The sequence below is a fragment of the Malurus melanocephalus genome, unplaced genomic scaffold (genome assembly GCF_030028575.1).
Source record: "Malurus melanocephalus ecotype Western Australia unplaced genomic scaffold, MMel_1.1 scaffold_8, whole genome shotgun sequence".
NCBI lineage: Eukaryota > Metazoa > Chordata > Aves > Passeriformes > Maluridae > Malurus > Malurus melanocephalus.
The window spans coordinates 4,645,459-4,663,563 of NW_026623240.1; the positions used below are offsets into that span (position 1 = coordinate 4,645,459).

The 18,105-nt window shown below is 35.8% G+C and overlaps 1 protein-coding gene across 4 annotated transcripts in view; it reads left to right on the forward strand.

Moving 5' to 3' along the window:
• The window catches only part of TTLL7 (tubulin tyrosine ligase like 7), a 61,881-nt gene that overhangs the window by 36,154 nt on the left and 7,622 nt on the right, over positions 1-18,105 (forward strand). For all 4 annotated transcript variants that reach the window (XR_008965913.1, XM_057374909.1, XM_057374892.1 and 1 more), the window contains 9 exons: positions 159-253; positions 867-1,014; positions 1,098-1,171; positions 4,091-4,226; positions 5,050-5,136; positions 9,402-9,606; positions 10,303-10,583; positions 13,475-13,609; positions 15,270-15,350. Coding sequence is in view for 3 of the 4 variants with exons in the window: in XM_057374909.1 (XP_057230892.1) it covers positions 159-253; positions 867-1,014; positions 1,098-1,171; positions 4,091-4,226; positions 5,050-5,136; positions 9,402-9,606; positions 10,303-10,583; positions 13,475-13,609; positions 15,270-15,350 (1,242 nt within the window). In the remaining variant the exon portion in view is untranslated. The remainder of the gene's footprint in view (positions 1-158; positions 254-866; positions 1,015-1,097; positions 1,172-4,090; positions 4,227-5,049; positions 5,137-9,401; positions 9,607-10,302; positions 10,584-13,474; positions 13,610-15,269; positions 15,351-18,105) is intronic.

Here is an 18,105-nt window from a genome sequence, read left to right on the forward strand (position 1 = left end):
AAAAAAAAAAAAGGAAAATAACTTCTCGACATGTATTCTCGTATTCTCTTAAGCTCTGCTATATTTGAAAGAGTAATTTTTACAAAGCCTGTTACAATAGGTGTGTTCCCAGTGAAYCTGAACATTCCTGAGCCTTCTGTGTCTCWTTTTTTTTYCAGATTAATCGTGCCCCAAGCTTTGGAACTGATCAGAAAATAGACTATGATGTAAAAAAAGGTGTTCTGCTAAATGCATTGAAGCTTCTCAACATACGGTACCTTGTCCTCTTTTCTTCAGTCTGGTTCTATTTTTGTTGCTTTGATTTTTTTTTTAATTTGAATTGGACTCAGAGAAAATGAAAAACCTTTTTTCCACCTTCATGTTTTCAAAATGTAAATGTTTCCCTTGCTATCAGTTTTGCTATAGAAATTAATCCAAATTTTTCTTCATGCATAWGTGTTTTCAAAGAATGAATGGTAATAGTAATTTTTGAACTTCTTTTTTKWAATTTTTCTTKATATTGGTATRTGTATGCAGTCATGGGTATGTGKCCATAAAGGAAATTTGCTTGAGTGATAGTGTCACATTCAGTCAAAAGGCAAACCCCTCTACAGGAAAACTTCATAGCTGAGATATGGTGAAAAAAATATACCTCAGGAAAATAGATATCATGTATGTTAAATTATAGGACAGAGTCAATACAGTATCCCTTAAAGTGTGAAAATATATAGCCATGAAAGTTAATATTAGAAAAAATCTTAAAGAATGTTTCAAATCTAATTTTWTATGATAAACTGACTGACTGGAAAATGCAGGTGATGTACTTGATATGAAAGTGCATCTGAACAGCATTGAATTGACATTTCTTAATATCATCTGTGTTTTAGGACAAGTGATAAAAGGAGAAATTTAGCACAACAGAAGGCTGAGGCTCAAAGAAGACTGTATGGTCAAGGGACAGTGAAAAAGCTGTTGCCAGGTTCCTCAGACTGGGAGAAGCAGCGCCACACMCTGGAAAGGAGAAAACAAGAACTGGTAGGAAGGGGGGAAAAGTGCTGTTTCTTGCTCATGGTTTATACTCTCTTTTGTTTTAATTGTCTTACTTTCTTGATTTGTAGAAAGAAAGACTTGCACAAGTACGTAAACAGATTTCCAAAGAGGAGCATGAAAATAGACACATGGGGAACTACAGGTGAATGTTTTTGACTGTATTAGTAGGAAGTATTCAGTGTATTCTTTAGGAACAGTRGAAACAAGTGTTTGTGGWAGATGATAATTTTCTGCCAAAAATGTGTAGGCRTTTTTAGAAAATATATACATGAACATCAGGAATTTTTTTTATTCAGTTAGTTCTTTTCTTGATTTCAGTTTTTCCATGCACTTAGGAATTTTTATGACATCAGTTGCACTATTGTTTGTGCAAGACTTTTGCTTGAAAGACATGATTGTTCACATTCAATGTACCAAGAATCATGAGTGCTSTTATGGACCTGTTCTCAAATCACATATGATCATTCTTGTCTTGGGGGCAGGGGGGTGCAATATGATTATTCCCCTATAAAAATATAATATTTGAGTTGTATCTCTGAGGCTTGCCAAAATTCAGAAACTTTATTGGTTCTTCCATCGGTTTGAATAGAGTATTTGAAATACTTTGTATTTTTGCACTTTGATTTTGGACCTTGATAGGCTGAAACGTGAGTACCTTCAGATTCCTCGGTAAAATATGTTCAAAAGAGAGTTCTRCATTGTCAGTTACCACAGGTATTGACCAGAAAACAAGAATTTTGTTTTGTGATGTTTTTATTATTTCTTGATATTTGCTTCACTGAGAAGTGAAAGCATGGCCTAGGAATATTTGGTGAAAGGGAGCAGAGTATGGGAGAAGAGATGATGGGAATTGTTGCCCACTTTGACATTCATCCAGTGTGTGAGAGGTCTGAGTTTACATACTTTACTGTGAACTAGTTAGAATGCCTTTATTGCTGTTCTTCATTCTACCATTTTTGAGCAGATGTTCTATAATTGTCAGTAAAATTCTCATTTAAACAGAGATGTTTCTGTGAAATTCTCATTTTTGATGACTTAACATTTTACTTACAAAGAGTCTTTCTTGGTAAMTTGTAATTAAATCTTTTCATGATGTGTGGAGCTGACCTTGTAAGTAAAAAAAAACCCTAGATGTACAATGAAGTGATAAAATGGTTATTTTCATGCTAGTATGAGAAAGCAGAGCACCATAGTGCCTTAACACATTTTTCTTTTTGMTAACTTAAAAGTATAGCTGATCATGTTTTAAGTTGCTTATTCAGTTCTTGACTGAAAATGAGCCATGTGTTCTCTTTATTTAGCTTTTGGGTTATTGTAAATCAATAAAAACACAAAAATATTTTTTCCCTCAGGAGAAAGTAAGGTGTCACTTCATGAGGAATGTACATTTGCAAAAAAAGGCAGAACAGCTTTRTGTTTTCTTAATACCATTTGTTTGAGAAAAGGCTGAAGGATCAGCAGAACCTGGCTAGAGAAGAAGAGGAATTTTATTTGAGCGTTATGCAGTATTTTCTCCATGTGATGTTCCTCTGTAGCACAGGACTAACTTTTGTCAGCCATTGACACAGAATCATGGAAATTTTGGTTGTTAGTATTGCTGAATGGATTAATATTGCACTCTGAATAAAAATCCAGTGAAACCTGAGTCAAATCAAGACTTGGATTTAATCTGTGGCTATCAGTTCAGCAGATATTAGCAATTGGCTTAGTCCCTGTCTGTCTGCAAGCACAGCAGGCTCCAGTTGGAGTCTTGGGGCAGCTGATGTAGGAGCCACGCTTTCAGGCCCTTGTGAATTCCTGAAGAATTGGAAAGGATGTACATAGCTTTGAAATGGCCTTCAGCTGCAGTCTATTTCTAAATGTATTAAAAATATTATCCTTTCTTTAAAGCATTCTTCTATGGCATTCTTCTACTTTTTCTGCAGTAGAATCAGCACCATTAAAAGGGGTTGACTGGACTTAAATTAGAACGTAAATCTCCTTCAGGTGTTTAATGCAAACTGGAACTATCTTCATTTTGTTCTAGAGCTGCCCTGAGTCTAATGGTGTCAAATCATCCTTTCTTTCATTGCAGCAAAATCCTCGTTATAGATACCTTTTCAAGGAGAAAAAGTCTGAAAATAAAGAAGGAGAAAGAAAAGAACTTGGTAAAAAGTTCAGAAAGCACTCACAAATACATAGAAGTCACATATATCATGCACTATATAAATGGTRTCCATACTTTGCACAGTGCAGGCAAAATTAATTTATGGATTACTTCTTACAATACATTAGAAGTTAGTCTTTCCATCATCAATAATTTCTGGCTCTGTTTCAAGCATTTGTGACAGATGGATTGAAGTGGTTTTCTCCAAAGCCCATTGTGGCTTGGTGAACATGAATAAATCACCAAGTCCTGCTTCTGATATTGTCATAATCTCCTTACCTGTGATTTTAGAGAATAATGGCCTAGCTGCTCTAATGGAAAATCAGTGACCCTATATATTTCATGTACCAGTTTTTTTKGGGTTTTTTTTTCTGYCTTATAGTACCTGTTTCTTCCTGTCAATTTTTGTGGATTTAGCATTCAAGTGCAGTACATACTCAATCTTTAATTTATATCCTGCCCATGAGATCAAAGCAGTTGTTCAGATTTTCACCGTTTTCTGTCCTTTGATTGCTAATACAAATTGTTTTGTGTCCTTTTATTGCTRATACAAATTATTTTGTGGCTCTGAATTTTACATACAATATTTTATTAATATTTCATGAATCATTCACACCTGCATGCATCACTCACACCCACTGAAATTTCTGAGCACTGCAAAACTGGGTTTTGGTATACCTCTAGAATGACCTACATGGTATTTCTTTTGACTGGCTAATTGCTGGTTTATACATGAATGTGTTCACTGAATTAAAATGAGAGAGCAATGTTTAGAGTATATGTTTYATGATATGATATCATTATTATAGATGGGATGTGTGTGCATTAAAGAAGAGACTGTGTATTAGTGACATTATTTTTGTGTGATAAATACCTCAGCTTCTATCTTAAACTCTTCTTTTTTTCCTATTTCAGGCGAATTTACCCTCCTGATGATAAGACATTACTTGAGAAGTATGAGAGTTTGTTAGCCACCGCTTTCCAGACGTTTCTTGCTGGACGAGCAGCTTCACTTCAGCGGGAAATGAATAACCCTTTAAAAAGAATGAAGGTACTGAAGTACACCAAGTACTGGTTTTAAGAGTTACTTATCTTTGAATTCATGATCTTGTGGATTAGTTTCACTATAATCATGTATGATGCCTAACAAATAGCATTTGATAATGTTCCATCATCTTACTATTATTCGTTGTGCAGCCTGTGGGCCAGAACGTTGAATCTGGATGAACTGCAGTGTACTCAGGGTGGAGACAGGCTAGATGGCTCTAAACTACTTTACCATATCCTTGATCCTCAGCCTTACCCCTGGCCAAACCAGAGGTTGGCAGAGACTGCTTTTGAGCTGGTATTTGCTTCTTTCTTCCTCCAGTAATGTTCCCAGCCTATTCATCCACTTGTATGGACTGGAGCAAGAGATATCCTAAAAGCAGCTCCACTGGTTTAAGGATTTAAGACATTCAAAAACTCTGCCTGATTGCCTGCTTATTTAGTCAGAGACAGTAGGAAAGCAGCTATATTATATTAATAACCAGCTAGCATGATGTATTTTGGAATCTGAGGAATAATTTTGCATGTTTGTAGTTGGCATAATYCGCCAGTTTTACAGGAATCTTTGTTCAATCCTTTCTTCAGAATTTTGTTTTTAATAAATGTTAATACTTGMTTTTAACCCTCAGTTCGATGGTGCTCGCAAGGACAGACAGATGCACATATGAGAAGAAGTATTTCTATTTCTTCCTATGGAGGAATTCATAGTCTTATTTTAGGAATTAGTAATCAGAGTAATTTCAAATTTGTACCACTTTCTGCTTGAATTTTGGGAGGACGGGTTGTGTCCTGCGTTGAATTAATGGTAATGAAATTCCCATTTCTAGGAGGAGGACATTTTGGATCTTCTGGAGCAGTGTGAAATAGATGATGAAAAGCTGATGGGAAAATGCACCAGGCAGCGAGGACCTAAGGTATTAGACTTCTAGATACCAATTTTTTATTTCACTTTGTAGACAGGTATTCTGAGAATACTAAGTTGGGAGTTTAGCCTGCTGGAAGTTTTCTTCCTGAGACTGCCATTAACCCTTTTTAAAAAAAATTTAAAAAGTATGAAGAAAAGCATCACTACCATTTGTCCAAATAAATCCCATTAAATTTTTGAGGGGATATGAGATCCTCCTTTCCCTCTCTAAACCATTTTGAGGAATTGCCATGCATGGCAACAGCTGTTGTACGAGAGATTGATGGATTTCAGTGTGTGAAAAGATTTTTAGTGGATCTSAAAAGAATGCTTTCATCTTTAATTGATTAATGCCAAAATTAGGATATTGGGATGAAAGGCACTATGGAAGGTCAAAGAATTAATTATAATTTTGATACATCTGCAGCTTGCAAAGAGAGTTGTAGTATATCTTGGAACCTGTTTTGGATCCAAAATCTGCTTTAATGTAAATGTATATTATTTTTAGCTTAATGTTTTCTGCTTGTGTGCACGGTTCATGTGAGTCTTTGCCTTAAATAAACTACATATCTCTGTAAGCCAGTAAAGATAAATAGTTTGGGCTTGACTAAAATAAGTATTTTTTTTTATATCCTGTAAACATTTTAGGTCAAGTCTGCTTAGAAGAGCCTACATCTCTGTTCTGAGCTTTGATGGATTTGTTCAAAGATGCATGTAAATTTTCTTACAGCATTCTATGTTTCTGATGACATGGTGCACAAATTTGTGGATTTCTGTACAAAATGAATGCTGAAAATTGTTCTGAGCTTGAAGAGGTACTTTAGATATGTGCAAGAATCCAAAGAGCTACATCTTATTAAAGGCATGCATTCTGGAAAGAGGATCTACATGCCCAATCTGGTATTAAGACAGATTTGCAGGGACCTCATTACAAATATGGGGATTTTGTGAACTCGTGCTTTAACAGTGGTGGATTCATTTAAACAAGAGTAAAAACCCCAGTCCACCCTAGCAGTACACTCAGTCCACATTTTTCAGGGATTCTTTTCCCTGAAGTTTTGTTGTCAGTTCTTTAACATGGGGTCACTTAATTCAAGTTTAACRTCTCAGTCACATTTTCCTCTTTTTCCAAAGCCTGTCTTTTCCCAGCAGCCCTCAGAGAACATCTATCTGGTTGTCTGTCTGCACACTGACTTGATCACTTCTACCTCTGCACTCGTTGCTCACAAGACATTCCCAGGCTGGAGGCTGTAACATTTAATTAAACATTAATRGGGTACTAAGCCCAAATTGAGAAACCTCTCTCAATTAGTTTTAAGATGAATTTTGATTACTTTATGAGTAGGATTATATGCCGTGGTCTTCTTTTCTAGCAGGCAAATGGATTGCATAGCTTACAGCTGCTTTACTGGTACAATATTGGTTGTACTTAGTGCAGAAAGAAAAAAGTGCTTATGACCAAAATATCCTGTTTTCTTTTTTCCCCCTAAAATTGATGAAATCAAAAGGAAAGAGAATCAAACTAGCTTATCCAGAGAGACTGTTTATTTTCCTTGCACTGTGAACTTCATGCTATGCAGAATTTCTACTCCTGCATCTTTTTTGTAGTCCTGATGTATTTCTCAATCATTTAAACCTTGCCTACCATGAAGCCATGTGACCAGAGATTTCCCTGGCTGCATAATGTCCTGTGTGCTCCCTTTGAAATACAGATGCCCATACAGATGGTCCTTGTATCTTTTACCAAAAGAGCATCACCTCTTTCCTGTAAGGAGGAAGGTGCATATGGCCAGTAATACAGACTTAATTGGCCACCACTTTGTAAAGAGACTGCTATAAGATCTGTAATGTCTAAATATATATCTATATAGAAATCTGGTGARTGAGGCAGGCAGTAGAAGTTACTACTGCCTGTCAGTCTGTCAGGTAGAAGAATAATCCAGCTGTAAACCTCAGCTTGTAACCACAAAATCCTACAAATAAAAAACTATTTGCATTTTAGAATAGTAACATATGCAAGACCTAATAGAAAATGAAAGAAAGCAACCACAGGACTGGTACTTTTCATGTCATGTTTCCCAGCAAGAAAGGTACTTTGAGAAGGTCATGAAGTCTGTCCCCCCTTAAAATTCAGTGGCTGCCCTGCTGACAGAAGCTACTTTTAGGTCAGGTGCACTGTCTTGAGTTGCACTCTTTTTTGGAAAAAGCCCAGCCAGGACTCCAAAAACTAACTAAATAACTGGAATAGTTCAGAGAGAGGTGTTTTCCTCCTCATCCTCTTCCACACACAGAAACATATATAAACATCTACATTTACACATGTATATCTATACATAGGAGAGGTTGAGGACTGTAGGCCTATAAAGAAATACAARTTTTGCATGTAATAATTATTCTGTATTTGCTAGGAATTTCAGTCTTATTTTTATTTTAACATATTTAAGAACACAATAGGAAAAAAGAAATAAAGAATTTCACAGAAGGACGGCATTATTTCCTGCAATTAAAGTATCACTGAGTTTTGCACAGATTGAGATGCRCATTCTGGAAATGTCCGGTTCCTTTGCAGCCTCTAGAGGGCTCCTGACACCTACACACTGTCAGGGTTACCCGTGTGTGCAGGACAATGGACTGAGGAGCTAAAATAATAGATATTGTAGAGGAAATGAGAAATTAATTTTAATTTTAATTATTTTGATACAAGATCAGATGAGTTTAATCACAGAAAAAGTGGGTTTGCACAAGGGGAAAGTACCGATGATTAGACTTGCTAGGCAATCAGCTATCACTTACAGTGGYCACTTTATGTCCAGATCTAGCTATTATTATCTGTCATTATTGCTTTTTTAATACCTTTGATCTTTCTTTTTATTCTTCTTTGTTAATTGATATTGTTTAGTGTAGAATGTGTGAAGAACATGCATATGATAGCTGGAATAAGATCTACCTTAAAGCTCCTGTGAGTTGTGATTGAAAATGTTTGTTATACGTTGTATAATTTCTCAGGAATGTCTGATCAATGTCTCCATCATACACAGCATTTCATGGTTAGGACAGCTATKTTTAAGAAAGCAGTCAGTGTTGAGGCATCTTACTTCTATCCCTTTGGCAGACCGATACATATCAACATACTCGTTGTGTAACAACAATTGTCAGGGCTCTCCTCAATGCGATRTTCTTCTCTAACTTCTTATCTGGTCTAACAGCTTGAGATTGCAGAAACATTTGCWTTTAGTCAGTGGCAGAAATCCCTTCCCATCCTTGTCTGGAATAGAAGTTTAGGTAGCATCTATTCAGTTATAAAGTGCAGCAACAGGATGTTTTGGGGCTTTTCCCTGTTATCCTTGTAATAAATCTAGATGCATTATGTTATGCTAAGACTTTAGGAAAATTTGAATTCTTCCTGAGAGTTCTTCTATTTCACTTTGACTCAAAGTATGTTTAGAAATGATGATGTGAATATTTTCAAAAATCTGAGCTTTAATTGCAATCCATTGCAATTGAGTAGATGAGGCCATCAGCATAACTTCTTATAACTGAGAGTTACTGGAAAGAAAGTGTGTAGGAAGAAAAGGTGATCACATAAACCTACTTAGAATAATAGATGTAATGGAAGATACTGCATTTTTTGTGTCTTACTGATGGTAGATGGAAGCAGAAAAATTTTCATTTGTAGTTTCTGTTCTTGGATCAGTTTCTCTGTCTCCACTTTTGTGKTTTTTGTCTTGCAGTATCCTTGGTAATAGCACAGGATTAGTTAGCTAATGACACTGAATCCCATGGGCATGAGGCATCAGAAACGCTCAGTATAGTATAGTTTGCTGTATTCTTTGGTTTCTGCTCTCTGCAGGATGTGGATTAATCCCTTTTTTTCAGGARTAAACCAGCCAAAGTTCCCTGATGTATTTTTCTACTTCATGTAGATCATTGTCAAACTATCTTCAATTATTGCAAATATCAGTGAGGAACTGAACTGATGGTAAATGGTATTCTGTATCAATTGATTTATGATTTCAAACCATAATTCAGTATGTTTGGTAGAACAATTCATACATGAAATAAAATAATTCCACCCCCCCCCCCCCCCGCACTCTTACTATATTATGCTGCTGTTCGTGTGAGAAAGATTAGAATTACTGTGGAGTGAATTTAATGAACTATTTAAGCAATTTTTCTAAAGTTTAGGACAAACTTCCATTCCAATTTGGGAGGGTTAACAGCTGTGCAAATCCTAATTTCTTGGGTGCTTTCTCTTCTTTCTTTTTTTTGCTTTAGCCCTTGTGTTCAATGCCGGAAAGTGCACATTCCACAAGGAGGCCTAAGAACCACAGCAGTGATAGTAGCTGTGATAGTGGTAGCAGTGTGTCAGAATCGGGAGAAGAAAGTGAAAAGGAAGAAAAGGAAGACCACAATGAAAAAAAAGAGAAAAAAGTTTCATATGATCTTGAAGAAAATAAATATAAATCTTTGGAACGATCAGGTAAGTTAATGGATCACTTTTCCAAGTAAGTCTGGCACTGACGATGAATTATGTGAAATTGTTCTGCCTTTTAGAATGTATCAACCTTTGTATCTCAGGGTTTAGCACTGGTTGTCTTGTTTCAGTTTCTTTAAAATGTTTTCTGAATTAACAGATGTAGCATGTTACTTTTTGTTTTAGTGATGTGTTGCTTTAAATAATTTTATAATATAATTGCACGTGTGTAGTGCTGCTTCTAAAATTTTATTTTTCATAGGAGCATGAGTGAATTAAAAACTGGTGTAACTCTGCAGTAGCAAATGAGAGAGAGTGGATCTGCAAATATGGGATCCACTGAGCAAATTATCTCTCCTGTTTCCATATCCTTGTAGTCAGGATACCACACACAGAAGTCACATATGTTTTGAACTGCAGAGCACACACTTCTCTCATAAATCTCATATGGTTATAGTGGATGGGAGTCTGCCTGATTAAAGCTGAATATGAGGAAGAAATAAACGTTTTTATAAGTATATGAATTATGTACTATTTGGGGATCTGACACGACTTACTTCTACATAKATAATTGATAGTCAGCATACATTGTAGTACATTTGTGCCTCCATATTGATCATATGTGTTGCTGGTTACAAAGACTAAAAAATCTGCATTAAGAGAATAATTAGTAATAACATAATTCATTTAATTTGTCTGCAGGTAGAATGAACTGCAAACCTTCAAATAAAAATGTAAAATCTCCATCATACTCGTCCCCCACATCATCCACAGGTCCAATAAGGCGTTCTGTGAGCTGCCCTCGTTCCATATCAGTACTCACTATGCAGTCCCAGGGAGCTGAGCMGCGCCCCTTTTCAGCCAAAGCATCTCTCCAAATGCAGCGACCATCCTCAGTGAACAGGTCTCACTCTTTAAATCGTAGCCCATCTTCAGCCAGATTCTCTCAGACAGCCACCTTGGGAACTATGAACTCTTCAGGGGTGAGTTAACACAGAAATTGCATTCAAAATRTTTTTCATTTTTCTCTAAAACTCATTAAATATTAGTAATTTTTGCAACAGAAAACTTGTAGTGAAGATTATTTTAACAGACACTTGAGAATATAAGATCTCTAGACATGTATGYGACATGGGGTAAGTGCCAGCTGTGATGTTTCAATGCCCCTGGTGCAGCAATACATATATAACATTTTGTGGAAATGGAGCTCTTAATTTTGTGAATGGGAAACCTTCACTCTGTAATAGGCTTTTGAAGATAGAAAGGGTCATTAACTCTCTTAAAAATTTTTTGTGATTTGTTTGGGGGCTGCAGGTTCTGAAATAAGGCTGTACCTACCTTCAAAATCTTTACAGTTACAAAAATACTTCCAGATTTCAAACACAGTGTATACTCTCAAGGGTAAATACATTGTGCCAGAATAAAACATTAGTAAGTCTTTGTATGGCTGTCCACTGTAGAAGAAGGTGAGATTAATTTTCAACCTACTGTACCTATTTTGCATATATATGCACTATACCACTACAGTAGAGCTCTACTTCCAAAGTGAACAAGTGAAAATTTAAACAGTTTTTGTGGTCTTCAGGACTGCCATTGCAGTAACTGTCTCGGAAGCCATTTTCTTTTATTAAAAARGAAGGAAGTTAAAGTGTCTTTCATTTGAACCCTCTCCTTGAGACAGATCAGCAATTAGACCCAATAATTAATAGATCAGATTAAACCCTTTTAATKGTTTAGAATTTGTGTGATTAGTTGTACTTTCACAATGTACTCATGAACCATGTATATTTTCTCATTTTGTTAGCAGATTGTCATCTTCTTTGGTATCTCCTTCACAGCCCAGGCATTTCTTCCTTTGTGTTTGCATGATGGACCCCACATTCACTTATCCCTAGGCAGTGTTTGCAGGGATCAATCCCCACCCTCATTCAGTATTGCATTGTGTGCTGCTGCCAGTGTTTCCATTCATGCTTTGATGCCTGACCTATATATTTCATCACCCAAATAATTTGTCTGGAGATGGGGCAAAACAAATTGGCACTTTTAACCCGTGTTTGCAGCCTCTCTGTATTGTGGTGAGCTTTGATTGTGAGAAATCCTTTTGTAATGCTAATTAACTTGCTTCATAGTATTTACTATSTCTAATCATCATTTTTATCCGGTAGAACGCTCATTGTCTGTTTTGCCTGTGAGGCTTTGTCTAAATGATGAAAAAGGATCCTTTTAAAATTGTGTGCTGACATCTTGTGAAATACTCCTTAACATGGTTTTCCATCTTTAAAGTCAGCTAATAGAATTGGAAAGACATTAAGATTGTGTCTTCACAACAACGTGTTAAAGGTATTTTTTATCGCATTAGCTATCTCAAGTTTAAAAAGTACCCTTTTATCATCACGATGTACTTCGAGAGTTTAATGAGACAGTGCTAATATAGATTTTTCTATTCACATTAACTTTATATCAAATACAAATTACTGAAAGATTAAAAGCAGTCTCTTACCATCTGACATTAAAAATGGGCTACTCRCTTAAATTAACATTAGTAAGAAAGCATAGTCTCTTTTTGATTGAGAAAGCTCCACCACAGAAATGATCTTGATGTGCAGAACAATTAYGTTGGGTGATAGAGCTTAGGTCATGCTTCCTAAAAATGATGTGAATAAAATTACTTACAGAATGGATAAGAACTACTCATAATTTAGCACTGTATTCTGAATGGAACTCTGTTCATAATTATTTTTGCGACTAAGAATAATATAATATATATTACTGCTAGAATAACATTAAAATTGATAAACTGACTTAGTAAGAGGAAATCATTTGTGCATGATAAAGTGTTAGTTTATCTATCCTTTGGGCGAGAAAAGAGCAGTACRCTGCCATTTTTGGAGTTTGCTGAGATCCAAATGTTCTAAAGGTAGGGAAACAAAATTTAAAATAAACCATTTGTAGTTGTGAATTACAGACATAATATTATAGGAGTTATAAACAAAACTGGATTTGAAAATATTTGCTATCTTATTATTTCAGCCACATTAACATGAGTACCAAATAGTGAAGTATTTTTTTGAGCTTGAAAATATTTATCACTCACTTAAGTAAAAATATCCTTAGGTATTGTAGTTGTTACAAGATACAAAGATTAGAAGTGTCTTAAAATTTTGAATTTCACTCTTGAAAAAAATTAAAATTAAACCCACTTAATCTTGCAAATGTGAAMATGCATAAAGTATGTGAAAGTAAAGAAAGAGGATCAGAAATACTTCTAACGACTGTGTTATGTTTTAAAGAAGACCCCCAAGCCCTCCAGAGATGGAGACACTGTTGGGGGTCAGATCAGTGTTTGTGCAAAAAGCACTCATATTTGAAACAAAATTCTGGGCAATCTAAGACACTGTCAGACCCCTTACTGACCAAAGGAGGAAAGTGTTCTTTGTAACGCTCCCTGAAATCTTAGTTCAGTGATACAATGCCAGTTTACCTTAAATCATTGAAGTGAGGAACTGAAAGGACGCTTTTTATGACTAAAAATATTTTTCATTATGTTGAATTTAAATTCAAAGTCTGTTATCAACATTTCAGATTTATACTTGAAATTGTGGGCACCATAAATATTGAATATATGTTTGTTTATTCTATTTCAAACAAACTTACATTTAAATTGTTTTTCTTGGATTTCTTGACAACTCTAAGTAATGATGATGCATTAATGCATGTGATATATATTAGTTCTGTATTAGATAACACATCTATGCACTTTAATAATATATTTTATGTGACTCTATTTAGAATTTTTTTTGTCAAGCAAACAACTTTGTAATGTGATTTAATGGCATGCTTGAAGTGTTTTCCTCTGCTTYGTGTTGGCTTTTAGAGTGAGTCTTTGCTGCAACAGAAAACAAAAGAGCAAGAAATTGCTTTAACAAAAGAAACTCTTCTCCTTATCAATGACATGAGAATCAAGTTCCCAGGAAAAACAAATGAAGAATCTGAATTAATTATAGAAGATGTAAGTATCTATAAATAAGAAAGAAGAACAGGCTAGACACTGTTTAGGCTACTGAAATGAAGGGAAGTAAAAAGCTCAATCTATGATTCATTAGCTCCTGTGGCCCTAAAACTTCCAGAGCTCAGGATAATTCAAAAGATTTTGAAAGCTTGGAGCTTTGCATACTTTCTGTCCTTAAAAGTGCAGCACTGAAAACATTCCTATGTCCTTATAAAATATATGAGAAATAATCAGGAAGGTTAGGAAAATTCAGTTTGTCACAGTGGAGAAAGTTCAAACTTTTAAGTAAGCCAAGAAGAATGTTACAATTCATATTTCATCTGATATTGTTAAAACAGACCCTGACCTGTTTAACTTGCTCTCAAACAGGCACACTAGAGAACTCAAAATGGTATGCTGCWAGCAGAATGGAGGTTTGATGGTCATCAAGAACACCAGTCACACGATTTTTAGCTCTTGCAGTCTGCCATATTAGCCTTTGTCACATTCAGTATTGTCTGGAGACTTGTAGTTTGGTATCAAAGACATGGGAAACATGCCCCACTAAAGGTCATTTAAACCCCAATTATATACAAGCAGAAATTACATGCTGTCTGAATACCTTGAAAATACTTAATGCAAAGAAACTAACAGGATGGAAAAGAAAAAAGATGAAGACAGAAGTTCTCTTCTCAGTTTAGAAGAAAAATGAAAGAATTTAAATTAAAACCTGTGTTCCGGTATAGTGAGCACAGTCCATGGTGTGTTAATTTTTTTTAAATCTGGCCAGAAATGTCCTGAGCTCTTGTGAGCTTTCAGDATGTTGATTATGTCTCTAGTAATCTCTGCAGCTACACTGGAATGAAAAGGAATTCCTCTGTAATGATGGTCGATTTGGGTGATGCTGGACGATAGCATTCATAACCAGTCATTGGGCTTTTCAACCTAGAAGCAGCTCTAAAATGCTTCATTAAATGTTGTCTCTGATGCCTGTGAGTGTGCACAGTTCTGTGTGATGCTCCATCTGGCGGTGCTCCCTCRCACAGCGCCAGCCTGCACGGCAGAACTCTTCAAATTTGGCCATGACCAGTTCCTGATGGGAAACAATCACGAGGACAACGAGTACTGGTATATTGGTTGCTAGTGAGACAGAACTTGTTGAGGGTCGGGAGTAGAATAGAAAGATAAAAGAACAAAATGGAAATTAAAATGTATGTTTGCAGCTAGAACTATTTTGGTAGCTCTTAGATATAGTGAGAGTATTGCAGTTCATATATGATTATTTATAGAAAGGATGATTTCCAGGTATGCTATTGTACCTTATGTARAAAAACCCCTCACTATTTAAATAGATTAGTAGTTATGCTTTACTGAATTTACTACTCTCAATAAATCTGAGCTGAGTCAGTCAAGACAACTTTCTAACTGCTTTGTAGTGTGTGCACGTTTTTCAGAATCAGGTAGAAAAGAGGGTAGGATTAAACTGAAGCATCACACAGATCTTTGCAAGTGTTGCCTCACATAAATTTGCAAATATTTTGTTATTTCTTTTAGAGAAAACTTCTCACAGTTGTCTTTAAGATGCTCAAATTTTTAAGCGTTAGGAGCGCGCATGAAAGAAAGACCAGCTTTCAGTTGTTTTCATGTGTGTTTTTTATCTTGTGTTTCAYGATAACTACAGATTATGGATAATTGGAAGTATCATAAGACAAAAGTGTCATCCTATTGGTTGGTAAAACTGGATTCAGCAAAGCAACGAAAAGTAAGTGACATACTTCGTTTTCTGAAGATCTTCTAAAGTAAATGCATAGCAGTGTTTCTACTGTGTTTACCAGTAGCTGGGAGTGACTTGAGATGTCAAAATACTGGCTGTTGATAATAAAATATATATGCATTTATTCTGTTGGAGGAAATTATGTTGCTATGTTGCTCCAAATTTGGAGAAGCATGATTATTCTGGATTACAATTTAAAAATCAACTTATCAAAAAATTCATCTGCTGAAAAAAGACCCAAACAAATAAATGACTAGTGCCTAACAACTAAGTTGTAGCTGACATTCTTAGAAGTGTATTCACTCAGCAATTTGATTGATAAGGGCTACATCAGTCAGAAGTTTCAGACCAGGCATATTAAAACTCCATTAGAGGAAGTGATAATGGCACTTGGCTGTTCGAATATTTGACCCACAGTATTRGAATAGATGATGTTGAATAAAAAATGGACCTACCAAGTAAAGAATTTTCTMCTTTAAGCATGATTTCAGAAAGCCTCCAATGGAGAGTGGCTCTGTCCTTTATTTGACTGGTAGTCATGTTAAACCAAGGGCACATGTACAAAGTCAGGATGACAGGGATTGATGTACCAAGTTGTTACGCGCAAAAACTGTACAAGCAGAAATGTGGACTTTTTRCTCTTCTTGTGAGGACATCTTTTACAACTTTAGGAGACTTATAATTCCTGAAGCACTAGTGAGCTCTTCATCTTTGCTTGCACTGGAAATGATTTGCCTTTTTTTTTAACTGCTTTTAACCTCAATCCCTTCAAGCAATCRGATAGTTATTCTTAGAAGGGTAGTTTATAAAAACGGATTAACTTTGACAATGACATTGCAGCTGAGGACTGCCAAATGTCTTTTGTTGATTTGAAAGAAGTATGTTTTATATTCCAATGAGGTGGGTGAAGGAGAAGTGAGCAAGGTGGAGAATATTTATGCAAGTAAGGAATCTGTCTCAAAGGTACCTTTTGCAACTTTGTGAATTACAAAACAGAATCTCAGTCTCCTTCACTCTTACTTACTGGGAAATTCTATCACACAAGAAGAGAATACCTGGGCAGTGTCCTACATTTCACAGCGTTCATCCCTGACAGCTGTGTTTGCTTAACAATTATTCAACACGATGTAGAAAAACTAAACTTATGCTCATATTCTTAGTGTGTAATATTCTGGCATTACAGCACAGGTACAGGAGGCATTCAGAAGCAAGTTGAGAATAAACCAGTTAAATCAATTCATGTTAAAAAGAAATTTAACCTCTAAGACRTTAAAGAAAAAGAGACTTTTGTATGGGAGGAGTTATGACTACTTCAGTTTGCATCACTTTACATAATTTCTTTAAAAGTGTTTTGATGGTTACCAGAGGGTTTTGAGTATGGTCTTTCATGACATTTTGTTCTGTTACACCTAGAYAATTCGTTTTGTTAAAGTAAATGATGTAAATTAAACAGAAAGATGAAGGCAAGCTGGGAAAATTAACTTAGAAAAATGAAGATATAGGTTTCMTGAAGTTCTAGCCCTTGTGCAATGCCTTGTCTCTTTTCTTAAATGGATGATTGAGGCCGTGTTTGCAAATTAGGGACAATTAACTGGTACATTTCCTGCTCTGGCATATTGGCAATATCAACACAGTAAAAAMAGCAAGAAAGATTTTTTTCCGGAGTACCTGGCAGCCTGTGGCTTGCTCTAAGATTTTCAGTTCTTAGTTTTCTTCAACTCCAGTGCTACAATAAAATGAAAAGTTCTACATTGGCATCATTGTTCTTAGCTTATGTCTTTTGGTCTAGTGAGAGAATCTGTACTGGGTGGAATTGCTCTTTTTTACACAGGGAGAGAAATTACTGTTAGTCAGTGTAACATTGCAAAGAAATGTATGGCTGATCGTACAGTACATGATTTATGGGCTAAGTTGGTTCAGATGGGTGTGTGTGACCACATACTGGCCATGTGTGTGGGAAAGCCTTGGACGAGTGAGACAYGAGGAAAAGTGCTTGAGAAGCTTGAAGACAAAAGGCTAACACTGCTAAGGAAGTGTCTGAAAGTCTGGACTTATTCTACAGGCATGGGGCAATCCAAAACCTGGGTTTAGCTCCTGCTCTCACTAAAAAGGATCAGCACCCTTAGGTTTTAATATCTTACTCTTTCTATCTCACTCTTTGGGAGGAGGAGACCATGGGGGTGGGTTTTAGTGTGTGACTCACCTGCATTCATAGATTCCTAACAGCAAGGATGGTGCAGTATTTACATTGGGTTATTATGTGYATGGAATCAGTGCAAGACCTGTGCGTGCAGACTAATCCTAGGTCTTTAAAAAGAGCTTAAATAACATGGAAAAACATATTTYGTCTAGAGTGTCATTATTAGGTATCTATAGATTTTCTGCCAATTAGGCATACTACACAGCTTCCTTGTGCTATTGCAAGCATTCTGTTTATTTAGGCTTTGTTTCCTTCACTGTGTCCTGTCAGACTATTTATAAACAACATTTCGTTATGCAGGACGTAAAAATTGCAATTCCACACCATGCTTCCATACTTTACTGTTCTGCTAAATCTCTTTCACCTTTTGAGAGCCACKATTCACCATGTGAATCAGTTTGTCATACATATCTGAAAGTTTCCAGGGATAGAATTGTACCTTCTAATTTACAAAATCTTACACCAAATCAGCAAATCTCTCCATCTGCTTACCACCCACTTGAATCTGATTGGTTTTTGGAAGATGCTGTTATGCAAAAGAGG